The 23651-nt window shown below is 43.1% G+C and overlaps 1 protein-coding gene across 1 annotated transcript in view; it reads right to left on the bottom strand.

The window, feature by feature from the left end:
- Positions 1-1844: 1844 nt before the first annotated feature.
- kcnk10a (potassium channel, subfamily K, member 10a) overlaps positions 1845-23651 on the bottom strand; it is a 37033-nt gene continuing 15226 nt past the window's right edge. The window contains exons 3-7 of the mRNA XM_079830543.1: positions 21805-21922; positions 20601-20761; positions 18180-18372; positions 11945-12087; positions 1845-2626 (exon numbers count right to left, since the gene is read on the bottom strand). Of these exons, the coding sequence (XP_079686669.1) occupies positions 1970-2626; positions 11945-12087; positions 18180-18372; positions 20601-20761; positions 21805-21922 (1272 nt within the window). The 3' untranslated portion in view covers positions 1845-1969. The remainder of the gene's footprint in view (positions 2627-11944; positions 12088-18179; positions 18373-20600; positions 20762-21804; positions 21923-23651) is intronic.

Raw genomic sequence — 23651 nt, 5'->3', positions numbered from 1 at the left:
CATTGAATGTAATGGTTGCACGCAAGATACTGCAGATACTGCGAACAGCAATTTACTAGCATGTGCAGCCCGAAGTAGAGCTCAAACATGGACATTTCAAAGTCTCAAGAAGCATGTTTGTGGTACAATCAATACCATAGCATGATAACATATTAGCACAATAGCATGCTTTAGGGATCCATGTCTCTAAGTTGTATTGAATGCTTTAAAATATTTAAAATTTTCATAGCTTTTTTCTGATCACAAATGTTCAGTCCTTCGCTGCATTCGCTCTAGACTATTGCAAACATGAAAAGAGTAATCAACATTAGCTTAACAACAAGCATTTTGCTGCAGCTGTAGATGTTTGTATGTGTGCGTTTACGTGTTGGTGGGAATGAGGTACTGATACGTGTCTCTGCCGCAGGGAGTTTTCATTAATACAGTCAGCAAGACAACTATCACATCAGACGAAGCGGTATTTGGTTTAAATGCAAACACGCACACAAATATGTCGGACGCTCCCAGGCGATTAGCACAAAATTATTTAGTGGTGCGTCAAAAGTCTAGTCCAGAAATATTCTGGAAAAGAAGAGACGATAATTGTAAACCAAAGACAGAAACTTGTAAAAAGTGCAAAATCTGAAAAGACATGAGTTAGTATTTTCAACAAAGGATTTCTGGCAAAAATGAATACATAAAATAAATAGTACTAACAATAAAATTGTCCTGTCAATCCTATATGGAACTGCATCCCACACTTTTATAAAGCTAAAACAGAAGCATCCACGTAATGTCTAGTAGAATTCAATTCAAACAAGTTATTTAAAATGCTACCCTGGTCATTAGCAAGTCCAATAACGTAACATGTTTTGGAATCGACACCATCAGACAACTAATAAAGTGTCAAGACAACGGCTTGAAGGTATAGTTCACCCAAAAATAGAACATTTTATCAACATCCAATGTTGTTTTGGATCCCATTGACTTTCTTGTGTTGACAAATATCTTCATCTTTCATAAAATCAAGGCCGTAACCATGTCTTGAACATTGGGGAAATGGGAAAATGGGGGGGGGGGGGGGCAATTTGGTAATTTCCAATTATTGGGGGGGACTTGTCCTCCTCAATGCCTATGGTGGTTACGGCCTGGGTGAAATATTATTTTAAATCAAATCTATTGAATGAATGAACAGTTCAGTAGTTTGCGATTTAACTCTTCTAGACACTCTGTGTTTTACATAATGTTTTCATATCTAACTTATGGCTTCTCTTACGTCCCGTTGTCCTAATCTTTCAAAATATTAAAACAGTACTGTGTAGCTACAGCCTTAGATATTTCATGAGAGCGCAGGAAATTGTATGTCAGACATACCGTACAATTGAACAACTACAGTAGGACTACAAGCCCTGAGATTTCATAGGTTAACTTCATAAATCTGGATCACATATTGATGCACTTGATTTACAGGACAGTATAGCTCCGTGCACATACAACATGTCAACAATTTAACATGAGTTTTAATCTTCGAAGAGATTGATATTATTTGATCTTGGGGGATTCAAGTCTCAATATTAGTTTCTCCATTTAGAATGGGTGGGAAACCTTCACAAACATTGTTTGTGAAGCAGTTTTTTTGAAGCATGCTTCTTGATAAATGACCTTGAAGTACAGTCAGGCAGAAAGAACATTAAAAGTGCAGCACTTTTAGATATACTTAAAAAAACTGCCATTGTAGCCTGCTACAGATTTTGAATTTTTTTGTCCAGGACTTTTGGAGAGATTCTTTCCAACTTATACAAGCATTACTCAGCAGTCTGAAGAAGAGAAGTGTCTTCCAGTGCTACAGTCGCCATATTTCCATTATCAAGTTATCAGGACACAGTGAACAGTTAAATGAACAGCAGAAATTGAGATTCTGACATCTCAGCTCAGGGTAAGGGCTAAACAAGGCACTTTTGGCATGTGTTATTTTTGTATGCGGTTCCTTCTAGGGCTCCATCTGCAAATGGAACTCTTTGTCTTCAAGTGTTGTCTCGTTTTCTTCCTCTTTGGTCTGTGGCGGTAGAGGCATGAATCCGTTTTGTTTATTGGGGCTCTCCACAAAGAGAGGTAAGTTGGTCAGACTGGTGTTGACCTCTTTCTCAAGCTCCTCGTCCTCTGCCTCTTTCTTCTCCTCATCCATCGTGGGAGTATTACAACTGAAGGAATCTAAGGCTTTCCGACCGTCGTCTGGGATGTTCTTCCTCAACTCTTTGTTCTTGCTCCTCTTGGCTAGTTTTGTGACTGAACCAAGGCGGTTGAAAAGGTTATCTTCAGAGTATGCCTGGCTTGGGTCGCTCCGTCTATGCTCGTTCTGCTCAATTCGTAGACGTAGGTTGTTGAGTTTTGTGTCGATGCTCTCCTGGGAGGATGTCTTGTAATTGGTGGCATCCAGGCTATTGAAGGCAGCTCGACGTTCAGGGGACAGCATGTCCAGGGAATGTGCCCGCTGATCGAAACCCAGCTGCCTACGCTCCATGCTGCGAATGGTGGCGGCCCTCTGCAGTTTGTCGTGGACTTCCACACTGAGTCGACGTCTGGTCTCACGGAGCTCTGCTCGAACGTTGGCCTTCCACTCAGCGGCATGAGCTTTAATTTCACCCACCTTGAACAAGATAACAATGGTAAATAAACCTGTGAGCCTGTAGTTGTTCATGCAAATACTTGTTTGAACTTTATGGGTCAATGACATATACTAATGACATATACTAGTGGCATATAACACATGCCAAATTATTGATTCTTGAATAACATGAATTTGTTATTCATGTTGGTTTCAAATAGTTTTGAAAAAATTCAGAGAATTCAAGAAACAAACACTTGGGGTGTAACCATTAAGCTAAAAAGTAATATTGTCCGTACACCTTGAACACGTGTACACATCTTAATTATTTTCAAAAATGTATTTAAAAAAAATATATTAAGGGACAAATATCATTATTTATTAATTTATAAATATAGTTTTTGATGGGTTGCCTTTTGCCAGACTGCCTAGTGATTTAAAACACGCAATTATTGATTAGGGATGGGAATTTTTGTCAATTTCTCATTTCGATCATCGACAGGTCTCAAAAACGAGTACTCGAGTACTCGGGGGCGGGGCATTTTCAGGGGACGGGGCATGTCCGTCATTGAGATAATGAAAACTGTTATGAAAATGGTTGTTGACAAATACAAACGTGACATGAAAACAGGTATATGAAAACATGAACATATAAAACAAAAAATAACTGGGATTATGATGCATAAATGTCTTTGAAAAAGAAACATCTTTATAAAATGACCGTCTCAAATAACCAAGTCAATAATATCGAGCATTGCCTTTGAGCTGAAACTGTGAAATAACACCACCCTGCAGAGCTTGCTAGCTGGTTAATAAACTCAACCAAACGCACCCTATATCAATATTAATATGAAGATTAATAGGAACCTATTACAACTTAAATCAACACAAAAGGACGTGAATGCGCACGTGAACTTCAGCGTGCTAGATTTTACAGGCTATGGTTTGAAACGGAACATTTTAAATGCGCTCTTCCTTTAACAACGCTGATACACGGACAACGTAAGCACACAGAAACAACATTTTATTAAAATAGTGTTCTCATTATAATGCTATGACAGATTGACTCTGCACATCATGCACTTAATTTTATTATTCATGATCGAAGCGTTTACAGACATCACTGCGCGTTTTTGAACTCATAACGAAAAACAACTTTAAATAAACTAGGTCTACTGTTAAAAAATATGAGAACAGTATAGCACTGCTGCATTACTAATATCAATGATTCTGAGAAATAAATAGCCTATCTAAACTATAATGTCGAGCATTAATGCATTTGAGCTGAAACTCAAGAGAACGAACAACCGCCGGTATAACAGCAGCGCTTTTCTAGCTTATTAAGCTCAACCAAACGCTTCTTATATTAGATTAATCAGATATAGACAACATAAAAGTAATCTTACAACGTGCATCTGCAGAAAAGGACGCGAATGCGCACATGAACTTCACACGCTAGTCTGAGTGTTCTCGCTAGTTTCTCTGTGGATTTCCTTTAACAGCTGATACATGGGGAACTAAGCACAGAGAATTTACAGCATTCTATTTCCACCGTGTTCTCATTATAATGCTATGTAGGCTATGACAGATTGGCGCATCTTGCACTAACCATTTAATGATCACAGTGATTCCAGACATCACAGCAGTGCACGCCTCAGTTTCACTTTATTTCGCCGTGGTCAGGAGGCATGCTGTATAACGCTAACCAATCAGACCTCCAGTACCACGCAAAATGACGCAATAACCATTAAAAAAGAGACAAATATATTTTTTTAAAGTCTGGGCGATCATCGTGCTCATGATCGATGATCGCTGTCACATTCGAGTACTCGATTACTCGACCACTGTTGCCCATCCCTATTATTGATATATATTAAGATAATTATTGACCTTGACCTCTGCAGGTCCTCTCCAGGGCTTGACATTAACACCCGTCAAATGCGAGTGGAATTCAGCAATGGCATGTAACAAACGGTACGTTCCATTAGACAGTAAGTGGACTGAGAAGTAGACTTCACAGGGTATTCCGCCATCTTAAGTGAGATTCCAATCCGAAGGGAGCGAATATGTTCACTTCGAAGGGCACTGCGAATGGCATTGGGCATAAGGGAACACGATACATCACTTCACAGGAAGTGGAGAGCAAAAATCACCTAACTGTCATTGCGCGCCGCATCACCAGTCTGAACTAACAATGGAGCAGAGCCATTAGAATAGTTTTTTAAACGGTTCTGCCATGGAGGAGTTTACGAATGCATTCGACTATTCATAAATATTGTTATTATTATACAAACTAGAGTATTTATGAATGGTTATGGCGTTGAATGTTACATTTGCATATTCTATTGTATGAATATGTAAACAAAGTAAAAGTTTTGAGAAGCAGCTGAAGCGCTGTCCATTTTTTATTTTACTTTATTTACCTCAGGAATGTTTACTTTGCAACTTCGCGTGGGAAAGAAAGCGCACAAGATGAGAACACTATAATTAGTAAGACCACTAAGAATGCATTTATAGTTAACCAAATCAAAATTTATTTTCATATTGAATGATTGTTACAGTACAGCTTTAAATCTGTTAATACTCAATTAAATATTACAAGTAGTCTATGTAATAAACTAATACAACAAATAGACTACGGTATTTTGATTATATTTATTAAATACTGTGTGTTTTGTACATATATATAGGCCTATTATATGATTTTAAATTTGAAAGTAAAGTAAATTACAACACTTATTTATCTTATATCAAAATCTGCATGACCCCGTCATTGTCTTTCTTTGATGACGTTGCAAGGTGTTCCAAATGAGGGTTATTGTCAGTGAAGTGCGGGGTAAAGGGGCATATTATATGCACGCCAAAAATTGCGTATTATATGTCCGTGGAAAAAGTGCGTATTATATGCACATCAAACACATCAAAAAATTTAATTTTCCAACAACAAAATTGTGGCCAGTGAAAATGCTGAGTGGCTAGTAACTTTGGAAAACGTCTCGGTTACGGATGTAACCCTCGTTCCCTGAGGAGGGAACGGAGACGTAACGTTAGTGACTAACGAATGGGGGGTTTCGCTTAGAAGCCTATCAACTTCGAGTTTAGAGAAAACGCCCAATGGCGTGCCAATGCCATGGGCATGCGGAATTTGCATACATAACTCCGCCTCACTGCGTGAGTATATAAGGAAGTACGAGGCAATATCGCATTATGTTACCTGCTTGAGGAGCCAAGACTGAACTCCTGCGTTCCAGGTAGCACAGCTGATGTGGCAAGGGGACGTTACGTCTCCGTTCCCTCCTCAGGGAACGAGGGTTACATCCGTAACCGAGACGTTCCCTTTCGTTCAGTCACTACGACGTAACGTTAGTGACTAACGAATGGGGGTCCCAATATAATCCCGCCACTCAGCCGTCTTCCAGTGCCCTGCGTAAGTGTGAGTACCCTGTCGTAAGACTAGTACGGACGAAGGACTCCCAGTTATCACAGGATTACCAAGGTACACTGGGAAGCATATCCCAGTGAGGGAATGCCAAAAATGCCTACCCGTGGGGAGGACTTAAGAGACACATATGACCCGCTGAGGGCTGCATATGGAAGATCTCTAGGGTACCAGCCGAAGGTGGATTTTTAACCCTAGGGGTGGCGGGGACACGCCAAGGGAAGAAACCCGCTCACTGCGGAGACTTACGGTGAAATACACATGTGGGGGTAGCCGGAGGGAACCATGCACATGGGGCACCTGGCCGGACATGAGGGTCTGGGCTCGAAAGGGCAGACTGAACTGATGTCGGCGTCGACAGTGCTGGAGGAGCTCAGGGCTCTCGGGGAGCTCACCTGAGGAAATATCGCACGTATCCAGTCCGTAGAGTGGAGTGGCGAGCAAGCGAAGACACCTGAGACTGGCCCATCACCGGCCCCTCGGGGGGGCGAGTACATAGTCGGACACTGGCTCCACTCGGAGATTATAGAATCTGGCGAATGTGTTGGGTGTCGCCCAGCCTGCAGCTCTGCAGATGTCTGCTAGCGAGACGCCATGCGCTAGAGCCCAAGAGGAGGCCACACTCCGGGTGGAGTGTGCCTTCACACCAAGGGGACATGGTCGGCCTTGCTGCTGGTAAGCCAAAGCAATGGTGTCCACTATCCAGTGAGACAGCCTTTGCTTTGAGAGCGCACTTCCCTTCCGCTCTCCACCATAACAGACAAAGAGCTGGTCTGAGGTCCTGAAACACTGCGTCATGTCTACGTAGGCGCGGAGGGCGCGTACTGGACAGAGCAATGCCAAGGCTGGGTCTGCCTCCTCCAAAGGCAGCGCTTGCAGGTTCACCACCTGGTCCTTAAACGGAGTGGTGGGAACCTTGGGCACATATCCAGGCCGGGGTCTCAGGATCACGTGAGAGTTAGCCGGCCCGAATTCCAGGCACGCTTCGTCAACCGAAAATGCCTGCAGGTCCCCGACCCTCTTAACTGAGGCCAATGCGGTCAGCAGAGCCGTCTTCATAGACAGGAACTTAATATCAACCGACCGCAAAGGCTCAAAGGGAGGTCTCTGCAGAGCAGTTAACACTACTGCGAGGTCCCAAGAGGGTACGAGAGGAGAGCGAGGAGGATTCAGTCTCCTGGCTCCCCTCAGGAACCTGATGACCAGGTCGTGCTGACTTACCTTTTTGTTCTCCAAGAGATCGTGGTGGGCAGATATTGCAGCCACATATACTTTGAGGGTGGAGGGAGACAGCCTTCGCTCCAGCCCCTCTTGGAGAAACTCAAGCACGGACCCGATCGGGCATTTCCAGGGGTCTTCTTGGCGGGAAGAGCACCAGGTGACGAAGAGGTTCCACTTCAACGCATAGGCATGCCGAGTGGACTCTGCCCTAGCGGAAGTGATGGTGGCGACCACCGTAGGTGGTAGGCCACTCAAACCTGCCGCGTCCCGTCTAGGAGCCACACGTGGAGGCTCCAGAGATCGGGACGTGGGTGCCAAAGGGTGCCCCGTCTCTGAGTAAGGAGGTCCGGTCTCAGAGGAATAGGCCAGGGAGGGGCTGTCGCAAGGAGTACGAGTTCGGGGAACAAGGTCCGGCCGTGCCAGTACGGGGCGACCAAAAGGACCTGCTCCTTGTCCTCCCTGATCTTGCACAGGAGCTGTGCGAGTAGGCTCACTGGGGGGAACGCATATTTGCGCAGGCCCCGCGGCCAGCTGTGCGCCAGTGCATCCGTGCCGAGCGTGCCCTCGGTCAGGGAATAATACAGGCTGCAGTGGGAAGAGTCGTGGGAGGCAAACAGATCTACCTGTGCGTCGCCGAACTGTTCCCAAATCAGCTGAACCGTCCGGGGATGGAGTCTCCATTCTCCCGGGAGAGGCTGAAACCGCGAGAGCTCGTCGGCTGCGTGGTTCAGGACTCCCGGAATATGGACAGCACGAAGGGACCTCAGGCGCTTCTGACTCCATAGAATGAGATGGCGGGCGAGTTGAGACATACGGCGGGAGCGTAGACCGCCCTGGTGGTTGATGTACGCTACTACGGCCGTGTTGTCTGTCCGGACAAGTACATGTTGGTCCTTCAGCAGCGCTCGGAAGCGGTGCAGGGCGAAACGTACTGCCAGCAACTCGAGGCAATTGACATACAGGAGGCGCTGGGGTCCTGTCCAGGAGCCCGCGGCTGCTTGTCCATTGCACATGGCACCCCAGCCCGTGGCAGAGGCATCCGTCGATACGACAACATGCCTGGACACTCGTTCTAAGGGCACACCGGCCCGGAGAAAACTGAGGTTCGACCACGGGGTGAGCGTCTGTAGGCAGGCCCGAGTCACTTGGACCCGGAGCGTGCCAGACTGCCATGCCCATCTCGGGACTCGATCGCGAAGCCAGTGCTGAAGCGGTCTCATATGAAGCAATACGAGCGGCGTTACCGCGGCTGCAGATGCCATATGCCCCAGGAGCCTCTGAAATAGTTTCAGTGGAACCGCACTCTTGCTCTCGATTTGACGGAGGCAAGTCAGCATAGACTGCGCGCGCTCGCTCGAAAGCTGCGCGTACATGGCGACCGAGTCGATCTCCATACCGAGAAAAGAGATCCTCTGCACGGGGCAAAGTTTGCTCTTTTCCCAGTTGACCCGAAGGCCCAGACGGGCTAAGTGGTGGTGAACCAGATCTCTGTGTCCGCAAACCTGCTCTCGAGAGTGGCCTAGTATGAGCCAGTCGTCGAGGTAGTTCAGGATGCGAACCCCGTGCTGCCGAAGGGGCGCAAGGGCTGCCTCTGCGATCTTCGTGAAGACGCGAGGGGACAGAGATAGCCCGAATGGGAGAACCGCGTACTGGTATGCCCGCCCCTCGAAAGCAAACCGTATGAACGGTCTGTGTCGAGGAAGGATGGAGACATGGAAGTAGGCGTCCTTCAGGTCGATCGCTGCAAACCAATCGAGAGGACGAACGCATTCGAAAAGGCGTTTCGCAGTCAACATCTTGAACGGAAGCCGGTGAAGGGATCGGTTTAAGATGCGAAGGTCCAGGATTGGCCGTAACCCACCGGTTTTCTTGGGTACAATGAAGTAGGGGCTGTAGAACCCCGACCTCATTTCGGCTGGAGAGACAGGCTCGATCGCACCCTTCGCCAGTAGAGTGGCAATCTCCGCACGCATGACGGGGGCATGGGCCCCGGTCACGGTATAGCGGACTCCCCTGTAACGGGGAGGAGCCTGCGCGAACTGAATCGCGTAGCCGAGCCTGACGGTCCGGGCAACCCAGCGGGACAGCCCCGGAAGCTGAAGCCAGGCTTCCAGAGACTGCATCAACGGGGTCATACGGACGGCAGACGTACCCTGGGTGGGGCAGCGAGGCAGCGTTACCGGCACGGACAGGGGAGGCTGTTGGGCGTCCCGGGGTCGGGGCACGGTTAACGGCTGCGCCCTGACAGAGGAGACCAGGGAAGGACTCACGTTCCACTGGGGTCTGCTCTGCCAGGGGGCTGGCGACAGAGAGGGACGAGAGTGGCGAGACCCGAGGGTTGCGCGCACTGCCGTCACCGATCTCTGGGGGCTCAGGGATGGGGTTGTCAGTTCTTTCTTTAACCACATTAGGGTGCTGCTGACCCGGGGGCCAGCAGCTGAACAAAAGATTCTCCCCCGGCCCTCCACCGGGGGAAGGAGCGGCCCTGCCGCTGTCTCCTGGAAAGAACTGCCCATCCCTGAGCTGTCCGCATCAGGAGCGCCGCTTAGCCTGGCGTTTTTTCGCGGGCTGCGGGGCTGGAGCGGACTGGGACGCCTTCCTGCGGCTGCCTCTGCGCGGCCCGGGTGGAGGCTGCTGCTTGGGTGGCGCAGAGGTAGAGGGAGCCGCAGGAGGGCGCCCTCGGCGGCGAGCGGGCTGAGGCACCTGCACGGGCGGTTGGGTGGAGGCAGCAGCTGACCGCCGGGGCAGGATTTGTTTTATTGCCTCAGTCTGCTTCTGAGCGGCCGAGAACTGTCGGGCGAAGCTCTCGACCGCTCCGCCGAATAGCCCATCCTGTGATATGGGGGCGTTGAGGAAACGGGTTCGCTCAGCGTCACGCATATCAGACAGGTTGAGCCATAGGTGTCTCTCCTGGACCACGTTTGTGGACATCACCTGACCCAGGGAGCGTGCGGTCAGCTTCGTCGCCCGGAGAGCGAGGTCGGTGGCGGCACGCAACTCATTGCTGAGTCCTGGATCAGCCCCTCCCTCGTGCATATCACACAGCAACTTGGCTTGGTAAGCCTGAAGAGTTGCCATGGTATGCAGAGAAGCGGCGACCTGCCCCGCAGCTCTATAGGACTTCGCCACCAGGGATGACGAAAACCTACAGGCTTTGGAGGGGTGCTTTGGGTCACCACGCCAGGACGAAGCGCTCTGTGGACACAGTTGCATCGCAACAAAACGTTCGACTGGGGGGACCCCAGTGTACCCATGAGCCGCGGCTCCATCGAGGGAGGTGAAGGCGGAAGAGTTCGCCAAACGTTCACGGGAAGACAACGGGGACTTCCAGGAACGCGCGACCTCTTCATGCACCTCGGGGAAGAAAGGTATTGGAGGAGCGGCCGGACGGGTGTCCGGACGCGCCGCCCCCAAAAACCAATCATCCAACCGCGAACGCTCGGGCTGAGGCGGAGGGTTCCACTCCAGTCCAAGCGCTGCGGCGGCCCGAGACAGCATGGCTGTCAACTCTGGGTCCGACTCGGGCAATGCTGGCGCACCCGAAGGTGGCAGCACAGCCGAATCATCATCCTCAGATGACTCCAGCCCACCTTGTGATGCGGCGATAGACATCACTTCCTCTTCCGCCGCGCCAAACGCCACAGTCGGGACAGCAGGAGCCGGCCCCGATGTAGACGCCTGAGCGCGGACCGGGTCAGGTGCATGAGAGGGGGGTGTGGGCCGAGGAACTAGCGTCGGAGCTTTGTTCCACACCGTCACCCTCAGATCACCCTGGTCACCAGCCAAAGTGCCGCCTCCAGAGGAGACCGCAGATTGGGGGGTGGCGGAGGGGACTCTCGTTCCGGCATCAGCACAGAATTCACGGAGTCTAGATCGAAGCACCGAGATGGCCAGGTTCCCGCAGAGGGAACATGAGTCATCCACAAGCGCTGCCTGAGCGTGCTGAAAGCCCAAACACGTCACGCAGCGCTCGTGCCCGTCAAAAGAAAAAAGCGATCTACCGCACCCAGAAGTGCACGGACGAAACATCCTGAAAAGGACGTGTCACGTGCAAGCTCTTTTGTGAGAGGAAACTTTGCAGTCGATGCCGAAGCGCCCAGGGAAACACACACCAGCTGTCAGGCGGACCACTGCACAGATCAGCAGGCAGGAAGTATGCGATCACTGGAACGCGCCGTCACACCAACACCGACTGGAAAGCTGCTCGTCTCGAAGAAGCTGACAGAGTCTCAGAAGGCTGTAGGAGTTACGTATGCAAATTCCGCATGCCCATGGCATTGGCACGCCATTGGGCGTTTTCTCTAAACTCGAAGTTGATAGGCTTCTAAGCGAAACCCCCCATTCGTTAGTCACTAACGTTACGTCGTAGTGACTGAACGAAAGGGAACTACTAGTCACAGTGGCTGGTGAGCAAAAAAGTTAATGTCAAGCCCTGGTACGCTCTATGCTATAATCTATGATATAATTTGTTTTTGTTTTTTGTTTTTTCTGCCATGTTTTTATATGTTGTTTGCTCCACAAGACTTTGGTTTTCTCTAAAAATCAAGAGGTTCTTTTTTAAATTAAAAAGTTGTGAAATAGTTATGATGTTGTTATTATTATTACAAAAAAAATCATATTATGGATTCTTTTTTATTCATTATGAAGTGTCATCATATATGGAATACTCAATGTACATGCAATGCAAGTGTAAGTCTCACCTCCATTTTTGTCTTTTTAGAAAGCACCCTCAGCCAGTCTCCAATCATGCTTAGAACTGCAGCAAAGTAAGCCAGTCCAACTAGGATCCAAAACCACACCAGCGGTCTGTACCATTTACGGTACTCTATTCTTCTATTGCCACCTGGAAGAGATGCATAAATGACACTTTCATTTCAGAGGTGCGAGCATTTGATTGTCTTTTAAACCTACAAAAATGCTTTTTTGAGACATACATCAAAACCTCCTGCCAAATGCATGTAAGCTATTTTCTTGACTCAGTTTTTTTCTTGACAATTCATGGTGTCTGGGAGTACAGATACTTCAAAAAGATAATAAAATGCTTGTATATGGTCTGTGTTTTATTCAGGTAGTAAATGATACAAAGTCTATAATGGAATCAACTGCGTAAGTAGTTGAAGAAGCATGCTGAAGTAGTTCTTTTCTCCATCCATTTTGCCTACCAAAGCAAACCAAAAGCCATTGAAACTGTCCCTTGACAGTGATCTAAATGATAATAAATGTGATTTAAATGTGCATTTAAAATGAGATCAAAATCATATTTAAGTATTTATTTAACTTCTGGCTCATTCTTATTACAAAAGGTCAATTTATCAGTTTCAGTTTATAAAAAAAAAAATACTATAATCATTTGTTTTTATTTTTCAATCAGAATTTTTATTTTAACTAACCAAATCAAGGTCACTTTTTATCATGCCTTCCTCATTTGCTAATTCCCAAAAGGCCAGTATAGATTTTGTTTATGTACAGTACACATTTTATGATTTTGAGCTGTGCCAGATTAAATATGACCAAACGAGGCGTTTTCTGTGGTCGTGGCTCGTAAACGGTGGTTCAAAGATGGCCGTTGTCACAGTCTTGAAACCAAAGATAGCCTGGGAACATTTTCTGACAGTGTCAGAAATCAGCATGATCATCTCACAGTGTGTTTGCTACGATCTACATCTACTGACTAGCCAATACAAATTCAACATGAAATGGCATATTGATCAACGCAACATTGACACTAAAACTTAAAACTACTTCAAGCTCCATTTGCAAAATTGGGGTGCCAAGTTGGCCTCTTTTCCCTAGCCATGACCATATGACCATATTCTCCCCTTTCGCTTACTCCTCTTTCAACTACTTTTTTTCAGGCACATAAATACCACAATTGTCAAAGTGCGATTTAACTTGCTCTATTTGTTTACCACTAGCGCATGCTAAAGACTTTTTAATCTTGAATGCTCTTGAATGATGATTTATTCTTGTAATGATCTTACATGATTGCCGAAATCACAGTCTGTATCAGCCCTTACGAAAAAGGAATATACTTCAAGTTAAGTTTATTAAGTATACTTGAGTAATGTTCAAGTATATTTTTAAGTATGCTTTATGTAGTAAGTATACTAATATCAATGTACTAGTAGTAAACTAGAAAGTGTAAAAAGTGTATTATTTCAATACTGCTTGGGACTAAATTGGCCCACTTTTTAGTGTACTATAAGTGTAACAGTAGTAAACTTTAAGGGCACAACTACAACTATGTTTCTCATTTGTACTGCATCTGTACTACAAGTGAACTTATTATTATACTAGTAGTTTACTATTTTAATACTTGTAAATGTTTTAGTTTATGAAAGGACACTCTTTAAGTGAACATCATATTATACTTATATGCCGATCAGGCATGACATTATAACCATTATGAGGTTAAGTGAATAACACTGATTATCTCTTCATCACGGCACCTGTTAGGGGTGGGATATATTAGGCAGCAAGTGAACATTTTGCCCTTAAAATTGATGTGTTAGAAGCAGGAAACATGGGCATATGTTGCAAGCGTAAGGATTTGGGGAGTTTGGCAAGGGCCAAATTGTGATGGCTAGACAACTGGGTCAGAGCATCTCTAAAACTGCAGATCTTGTGGGGTGTTCCCGATCCAAGGAAGGAACAAGGTGGTGAACTGGCGTCAGAGTCATGGGCGGCAAAGGCTCATTGATGCACATGGGGGCCCATGTGGTGTGGTCCGATCAAACAGAGGAGCTACTGTAACTCAAATTGCTCAAGAAGTTAATGCTGGTTCTGATAGAAAGGTGTCAGAATACACAGTTCATCTTACTTTGTTGCGTATGGGACTGCATACCCGCAGACCAGTCAGGGAGCCCATGCTGACTCCTGTCCACTGAAAGGGCCAACAGTGGGCACATGAGCATCAAAACTGGACCATGGAGAAATGGAAGAAGGTGGCCTGGTCTGATGAATCACGCTTTCTTTTACATCAAGTGGATGGACGGGTGCATGTGCGTCGCTTACCTGGGGAACACATGGCACCAGGATGCACTATGGGAAGAAAGCAAGCCGGTGGAGGCAGTGTGAAGCTTTAGGCAATGTTCTGTTGGGAAACCTTGGGTCCTGCCATCCATGTGGATGTTACTTTGATACGTACCATCTACTTAAGCATTGTTGCAGACCATGTATACCCTTTCATGGAAACGGTAGTCCCTGGTGGCTGTGGTCTCTTTCAGCAGGATAATGCGCCCTGCCATAAAGCAAAAATGGTTCAGGAATGGTTTGAGGAGCACAACAATGAGTTTGAGGTGTTGACTTGGCCTCCAAATTCCACAGATCTCAATCCAATCGAGCATCTGTGGGATGGGCTGAACAAACAAGTCCGATCCATGGAGGTCCCACGTTGCAACTTATAGGACTTAAAGGATCTGCTGCTAACATCTTGGTGCCAGATACAACAGCACACCTTCAGGGGTCTAGTGGAGTTCATGCCTCAACAGGTCAGGGCAGTTTTGGTGCCAAAAGGGGGACCAACACAATACTAGGATGTTACTGTATGCCTGATCGGTGTAATTTACTATTCTTTTTTTTTTTTTTTTTTTTAAGTAAAAATAAACTTAGAAATATATCTTTAACTGTACATTTTATTTAAAACATTTTATTCTACACTGTAAAAAAAAATCAGGTCTCCAATTGAAAATTTTCTAGTGACCGATCACATCAAAATTTTTCAGTTGGCCGAATTGAATATCTTGAATTTGAACTGAATTAAATTGGATAAATTCACAGAAATTCAATTTGGCCAACTGAAAAATTTAGATGTGATCGGTCACTAGATTCTTTTTATCAACACTTGAATGAGGGTAAGTTTAATTAAAAAAAAAGAAAAATCCCATTTTTATCAAAGACTGCGTCTGGATCGGATTCAGAAAGATGATCAAAACAGAGATGGAGTAGATTGAGGCCCTGTCCCAAATGGCACCCTACACCCTCACGGTCTTCCTCTGAGTCCGCACTTTCACGACGTAATGCCGCTTTGACTGCCGGGAAGAAGTCCGCTGCGTAACCCACACCAGTGCGTGCAGAGCCGGCTCTCCCTATAAGCGAACTAAGCGGCTGCTTAGAGCCCCGCCGCCACTAGGGGGCCCCCTAACTACAGATTGCACTCGCCAGCGTCGCCGCAGTTTATCACGCAAGACGCTCAATTCGCGTCATTCGCACCGCGCGAAAAGCGCCTTCCGCGCCGCGGGACCTCCAGACGCGCGTCAACGCGCCTTTCCATTGACTTAACATCGAAATCAAATCACTTGCGCCAGACACTCTATTTGCTTTTGGTGTGAACGCAGCATAACGTTAGCTGTCCGTCGATTATGCTGAATCAACATTGCTTGCGCTATGGTCCAGCCGTCGGCCCCAGTTCTGGGCTACAGACCGCGTAGAGACAGACCCACCTCCTAGGAATGTATTTTCTTTTTAACAGTTAACGTTACATGACCTACACTAGTTCTGGGAAAGAAAAAAACGAAAAATCTTTGTCTCAATAGACGCTTATTACAATAAAAAATAGTTTAATTATTGAACATTCGAGAGAAAGAAAGTAAAAAGGAAGAGAAAGCAATCATTTGACAGTCAAAATCAAAATGAAGTTTAAAATAAAGCGGTTAAATACAAACTTTTTCTTATGGTCTTAACTGAATAGGCAATTAAAGATTATTAATAAATATTAATCTATATACTATTATGAAATATTTTATATATTGTTAAGCTAAATCGCCCAGACCAATTAAACCTAAAGAAAACACAGTGTCCTCTCTGAAACATTATTGAATGATGATCGATACAAGACACCTAAAAGCAAAATGGATTTGTGGTAAATTTTAGTAAAGAACACTGTAAAAAAAAAAGCAGGCCCCCAATTGAAAATTTTCTAGTGAGTGATCACATCAAAAATTTTCAGTTGGCCAAATTGAATTAATGTGAAATGATGCAATTTAATTCAATTAAAATTCAAGAAATTAAATTTGGCCAACTGAAAATTTTAGATGTGATCGCTCACTACAAAATTTTCAATTGGGCACCTGATTTTTTTTTACAGTGAATGTATTACTGTATGTAATCATAAAAGGTAAAAAATATCTCACTCCATGCTGTGAAGGTTTAAAATATGAACAGTATGTAAGAGTTAATCAACCAATAATTAAATAATATAATTTAACATTGGATTTCTTTTAATATAGGCTACCCTTAACATAATTGTAAAAACAAAATGTCACTTTCTCAGGAGGAGCCATTCTTAAATATTTTGGTGGTCGTGGAGAAACATTTCAGGAGGCTGACACCAGAGATGACACAAGTAAATATTTCCCACTGCCTTTCTTTTGAATAGTTTTGTGCGCAACTTCAACATAGCTAATTTTCCTCTTGCCAATAAAATTTTTTGTTTTATAATCATAATTCACTATGTTGTCTAATTGTACTTTAATATTAATTTAAAATTAATGTGTTTTATCTACTCTGCATACTGTATTTATTATTAATTATATTGTAATCTCAACAGCTGGAGGAGGTGACTCTACTGCTGCTTCAGTAGAGCATAGCGAGCCGCATACCACTATGGCTAATGTTGTAAGTTAGCTATACATTGTTAATGCTAAATTATTAATATTTATTTGTTTACAACAAATTGACCTTATGTATGAAAGAAATTTGCAAATCTGTAATCTTTACTTTTACTGTTTCAGTGAGTGTACTTTAATAAGCAGTAAAATAATTGTAGGCAATCATGTTAAAAGATATACAGATTAAATGTGTAAGTGTTAGATTGTATACAGTTGCTGGTTTGCGGTGCAATAGGCCCTACTCCATTATTCACTGCAAGGCAGGGCCCCAAAATTATGCTGCTTAGGGCCCCCAGATTTACAGAGACGGCCCTGAGTGCGTGCTCAGCAGAAGTGCGCATCGAGGGCGCATATCGACCTCAAAGGGGGCGCTCGCGAGCACCCTTCTGAGATCTAAAATGACAAATGGGACACCCTGCGGTCTCACAGACTTAACAGACACGAGCATGCAGAGGCCATTGTAAGTCCACAAGGCCGAAAGTGCAGATGAAGTGTGCCATTTGGGACAGGGCCTTTGTCTATCAACACCCCCAAAGCTACACAGTCGTTTCCTCTTCCTGCGCCTATCAACTGTTTCTGCTTCTCCCTCACCTGTGTTTTGATCTGGAGATTCTGTACACTTTCATTAGATGTGTAATAGCACCCCCTACCATATAACAGTGAAAACATAGATAGTCGGAAAAGTCAGTCAGTGGTGGGGAAGAGTAAAGTAGATTTTAAGTAAATTCCTATGTACACTACAAGTTGACTAGCCTACACAAAAATTCAGGTCCTCAGAATACTATGTCAGGTCCTCCGGTCCTATGTTTTCGTAAGGGAGGCATTACACTAATTTACACATCTTAGACCCAGACTTTCAAACTTATGCCAATCAAAACAAAAAAAAAGTTGTCATGAACCATTTTGAATATGTATTGTGTGATTTATATTAAAGTCCATCAGTTGTTGCGTCATTTCCACCAATTACCCCTTATACATTTTGTTTAAAAGTTGGTTTAATTGGTTACCAAAGAGAATATGTGAAGGGCCTGAGATTAAATCTGAGACTGAATGTGAAGAAATACTGAGAAATCAAGGTATATTTACTTTGCTTATATATCACTTGTGAATAAAATGTTATTATGCATCATTTCCAATCAAAGACACTTCAAATTTTAGGACACTAAAAATGCTAGCTAAGAAATTAGCCTTAGCAAAACAAAGGAATCTGCCATTTTATTCTTTAAAAAAAAAAATCTACATATCTACTGTTAGACATTATTGTGGACAAATTAAATTAATTAGAGTGAGAAGCGACACATTCGTTTAAACTAAATTTAGCTTGTACCTGCAACATAATCTCCGATCCCAACAGTCGTCAGGGTGATGACCACGAAATAGATCGCCTCCAGCCCGGTCCATCCTTCAATGTGCTTGAAGATGATGGCTGGTATGGTGACGAAGAGGATGCAGCCAGCCAGGATGAAGAGCAACGTAGAGGCCACTCGGATCTTGGTCTGGCTTATTTGATTGTGTTTGCGCTGGGAGGGGTGAAATAGACAAAAACCAATATCAACATAAAAGATGAAGCAACATAGTACAAGAGCCCTTCTTAGTCAGGCCAACAGCACGACTTCATTGCCAGCAGCGACCACATGTGGCATGAGAAGACATTTCGTGACTTTGTGACGGGGGCATGTGTTCATTAGCTCTCCGAAGGGCCTAATGATGATTTGAAGGAGACTGATTAGCCGTAATGAGGTGTGATCTCAACCCGTACTGCAGATGCCACTGCCACAGCATGCTGGAGCCTGCTGGCATCAGGAGCCACAGTTCTCTGTTTATTTACAAGGCCTGTGCCTCTGCTGTGCAGAGTCTGACTAACCTACCACAAACAAGTGCTGCCATATTCCTGACTAATGCCTCCCAGGAACTGATGAAAAGGAGTGACCTTGCATACTCTTAAAATGATAAACATACCACTTGCTATTATTGTCAGGGAAAACATTTATATTAGAACATTTAACATACAAATACATTGTAAGTTTAATTTTCTTGGAATCACCGCAGTAGTGTTTTAGGCATATTTATACAAAGAACTGTTCAATAGTTTGGTGTTGCTTTTTTGAAAGAAGTCTTATACTTACCAAGGCTGCATAATAAAAATACAGTAAATATAATTACAATTCAAAATAACTCTTTTCTATTTTAATATATTTTAGCATATCATTTATTTGTGATGAAAAGCTGAATTTTCAGCCTCGTTACTCCAGTCTTCAGTGTCACACGATCCTTCAGAAATCATTCTAATATGCTGATATGATGCGCAATAAACATTTCTTATTTTCAATGTTGAAAGCAGTTGTGCTACATAATATATATGTATACAGTTGCAATCAAAGTTATTCAACTCCCTTGACCTGCAAGTCATTTTGCTGCCAAGAACAACATTTTATGAAAACAATTCAACAAAAGGCATCAGCAAACTATAGAAAGTTTATTAATACACATTTGAGTGATTCTGAGAAAGTAAAGTTGATGAGAAATGAAAAAAAAAATATATATATAAATTTGGTACTAAACATTCATGTTCAAAATTATTCAACCCCCAAAAGTTACATTTTGTGCAGAATATTTTATTCTTTATAACCTCCAATAAACACTGCCTGTAAATGTTTAGAAGCTTCTCTCACGTCTCTACTGCAATCTTGGCCCATTCCTCACTTGAAAAAGCTTCAGGATCACTGATAATCTTTGGGTTTCACGTTACCACTGCTATCTTCAAATTCCACCAAATATTTTCAATGAGATTTAAATCTGAAGTCTGTACAGGCCACTCAAGAACATTCTACGACTAATCCCTGAACCAAGCTTAAGTAGGTGTATTTGGATGTATATTTTGGGGTGGCTGTCCTTCAGGAAAGTCCATTCAAAAGCTTCAACCGAAGGCATCACCATTTTTGATACTTCAAAGAATTCATGATGTCCTTCATACAGTCAAGATTTTCACTTCCTGCAACAGCAAAACACTCCCATAACAAGACTGGACCGTGGATCGTGTTTGACCATGGAGATGGTGTTCTTCTGCTCATAAGCTTTGCCTTTTTTGCACCAGACATTCCGCTGATCCATGGGTCCAAAAAGTTCCAGTGTGGTCACATCACTCTTTCTATGGATTCTTCCTGAATTCCACAGGTCTATCTAAATGAATTTTAGCACATTGAAGTCGTATTTTATGTTCTTCTTGGTCAAGAGTGGCATATCGGCCATGCTTGTCTAGTGTTCTTCTTATACTCTGCATTTAAATATTTTTTTCTTTGGTGGTAAATTTGGCAGTAAATTCTGCCAGCTGAGTCTCTGGGAATGCATTACGTCAACCTTTTTCACAAATTCACATCTGTTGTAGTTTACATAGAGATGATGGTATCGTTTTTCAAAACTTGCACTTAGGTCTACCGGTTTTCGTTTGTGTTTTACAGGCCCCCAAAATGCCGTTGTCATGTAATTGAACAGCCAAAATGCATTAAACGTTTTCTGTTTTTAGTTGAAAACTGTGTTGTGTAAACAGCCTACTGCTCAAAACCTGGAGAGTGAATTCCCGGTAACTAGTGGCGGCTCGTCCCGACTGCAAATCAGAACAAAAATGGACAAAAATTGTGTACCGTATTCTAGCATTTAGACATGTGGCTTACCGCAGAGCCCAACAGACTAAAGTTTGCGTCTTTCCATTACAGCCTTGTTTTCAATAGGAAATAAATAGTTCACTTACCCTGAACATTTTCTCCACTTTAGCGATGCTCTTCACAAAAATAGTCCCTAGTTGATCACCAACACCAGCCAGCAGAAAGCCAAAGAGTGGGATGCCAAATATTGCATAAAGAATGCAGAAAATCTTCCCACCCTCTGTGCTTGGAGCGATGTTGCCATAACCTTAAAAAGACAAGAGAGTAATGGTGTAAATTAAGACGCAGCTGAAGAGGACAGTAGCATTAGTATGTCAAGTATATTCAATGTGACATATGAAGGATGTAGTGCAATAAAACATATTGTCATGGTAGGGGGTTCACAGAGAGGGAACTTTATTGACTAATTAGATGGATATTTAGTTCAAGGCCTCTGTGAACTACACAAAATCAAATTAAAATTATAAGAAGAGTCATAAACGTCTTCTTAATATGGCAGATACTAACCAACACTCCAAATCAGTTAATTCCAGTCTGTTATTTTAATACTTTTTAGGTTTACCGTGCATGTGCATTATAGGAAATTACCTCTTATGTTCCCCATGGATCAAAATGTGTCTACTGAGAGCATGTTTGAAGGTTTAGCAACTGAAGTGCAAAAACTAATCTTGTTTATGCCTTTGTCCATTGCCCACTGGATGGCTGAGCCAATGAAAAATGACATTGAGAGTCCTGTCAGCATTTAAATACTCACCTGCATTGCACAACAGCTTCTTTAAGTAATCAATCACTGGCCCTGGCAGGTAACACGGAGAGCAGCTTATGGACTCCAAGTGTATTACATAATGGAATTCCAATGGAATGCTCTGTAAGAGTGCAAGTGGTGAAATACTGCCTCCCTTTGCATTACTGGCTATGTATTTTTAAAAATGCACATGCTTTGTGGTTTGTTTCATATATGTATTATTTACAGATTTCCCCCCAATTTATTTAATTTAATTGAGACTGTTTAGCTAAAATCAATGAAGTAGTTTCATTTGGATTGACAGCTGAAGCAGGCATAGTTTCACACATGGCATATAAATGGGGTTGGCGAAAAAAGAAAGAAAAAAGATTGATTAGTGGTTATAGGGTCTGGCATATTGACTGAAAGTGAGACTATAAATGTACAACACAAGCAAATGGCTTGTATTTGGCTCGAGCTATGCATATTAATGTGGTTTGTAGAAGTCTTGGTCCTTATGGCAGTTTGAAATGTATGTATAATGTCCAGGGATGTTTAGGTGTTACCTATTGTTGTTATCACAGTTCCAGCGAAGAAGAAGGAACTCCCTAAGTCCCAGTGACTGGAGTTGTATGACGTGTCTCCGATAGGACTGACTCCGGCGTGCACTGCATCTACAGAGTGCTTGGAAGAGATAAGACTTGGGTTTAGGTCATTGCATGAGCAGCACGTCTTGCAAATGATTACCAGTCCATTCCAGTGACAGATCATTTAATGTAGTAATGAAAATCAAAATTGGTATCAAGCCAAAATAAACAAATCAATTCAACATTTAAATGGATTGAAACTGTAAAATCCATACTGATATTGAATGCATTTTTTAAGGAATTATGATGTATTTACTTGCAAAGGGCAAAACAATTTAAGGCTTTTAACCTAGTCTTTTGTGCAATTTATGAACCAATATCTCAAAAATAATAACCCATACATTTACAGCGACAGCTCTCTCAAAGTTGTCAAAAAGCCTTAAAGTAAAGTAATTTAAAGTTATATATCTAATAATGATTCAATTCACATTTATTTGTATAGCACTTTTCACAATACATATCTTTTCAAAACAGCTTTACAGAAAATGCATGTCTACGTACAAATTTAGAGTCTGTTATGAGAGGTGACTGTGTCCAAGTTATGTATTTCAGAAATGTATATACAAATCACGCAGTTAGCTAACAATGGGCTTATTGAAGAAATGAATACTTCATAAAATTATTAGAATATATAGAACATTTTGCATAGGTGCATGTTGATTCAGTGTCTGCTTTATTTGATGATGATAAGGGCTCATTGGAAGTGGCAACATTTCTGCACACATTGCTTCTTTTTGCACATTTTGCGATACTTTCAAAGTGAAATGTCCACACTGTAAAACCCTGACGCTCAAAATAATTAATTGGTTTGAGTAGAGCCAACTCAAATTAAACAAATTAGCTTTTATGAGTATTTAGACCTTTCTTTTTCTTTTGAGTTCACAACACTGACACATTTTAAGTAATCTAAATTGTTTCATTGTTTTGAGTTTCATGAACTTGGTTCTTTTAATTTAAATTTAAATAAAACCTAAATTTAAATGAAACTGGGCTGGGAATTTATATTTCCCAGCATGCTTTGCTATGATACTTAAAAGGGAGAGTAAACGCTAAAATTAAGTGATATAATGTAATATAATAATTTTGTAAAAGATTAATGTTAAGGTGGAGATTTATTAGTGTTTAATGTTAGTTCAGAAGAGTTTCTGATATGTTGGGGCTTTTTGGGAGGAGGGGGGTCACCATCATGGTGATGAGTGGAACATGAGCTTAGTTTGAGAACAGATATACAGTATTGTTAAATGTTATACAAATCTGGCAACATTTTATTACATGTATCACGCATGTTGTATGCATCGTGGCAGTTTGGTAATGACATTTGCGGTGATAAAACATGTGATGTTAACACAACTATGCCATTTTAGCTTGCTTCTACAAGTCTTTGAGATCTTTTATTGTGACTTGTGATTCACAAGATACGTACCTGAGTGCTCCAACTCCAACAAGTGTATCAGGTGGGCTACTGAAAAAATGTACTACAGTACATCCAAAAAGGAGCTGTTTGTGTTATGCAAATGTAAAAATGTATCGGTTTACAAATCATGCACCATAAAAGTGCTGTGAGGTCATAACATAGTATTGTGCAAGGAATTGCATGGAATTCAAGGGTTAGTTCACAAAAAAATTAAAATTCTGTCATATTTACTCACTCTCATGATGATCCAAACTCGTAAGACCTTCGTTCATCTTCGGAATACAGATATTTTTGAAGATATCCGAGAGCTCTGTGACCCCTCCATAGAGAGCAATGTAATTAACACTTTCAA

This window comes from Gobio gobio (assembly GCF_949357685.1).
Source record: "Gobio gobio genome assembly, chromosome: 12".
In the NCBI taxonomy this organism is placed as follows: domain Eukaryota; kingdom Metazoa; phylum Chordata; class Actinopteri; order Cypriniformes; family Gobionidae; genus Gobio; species Gobio gobio.
Note: the sequence above shows the minus strand (reverse complement) of the source record. Positions and strands in the feature narration are given on the sequence as shown.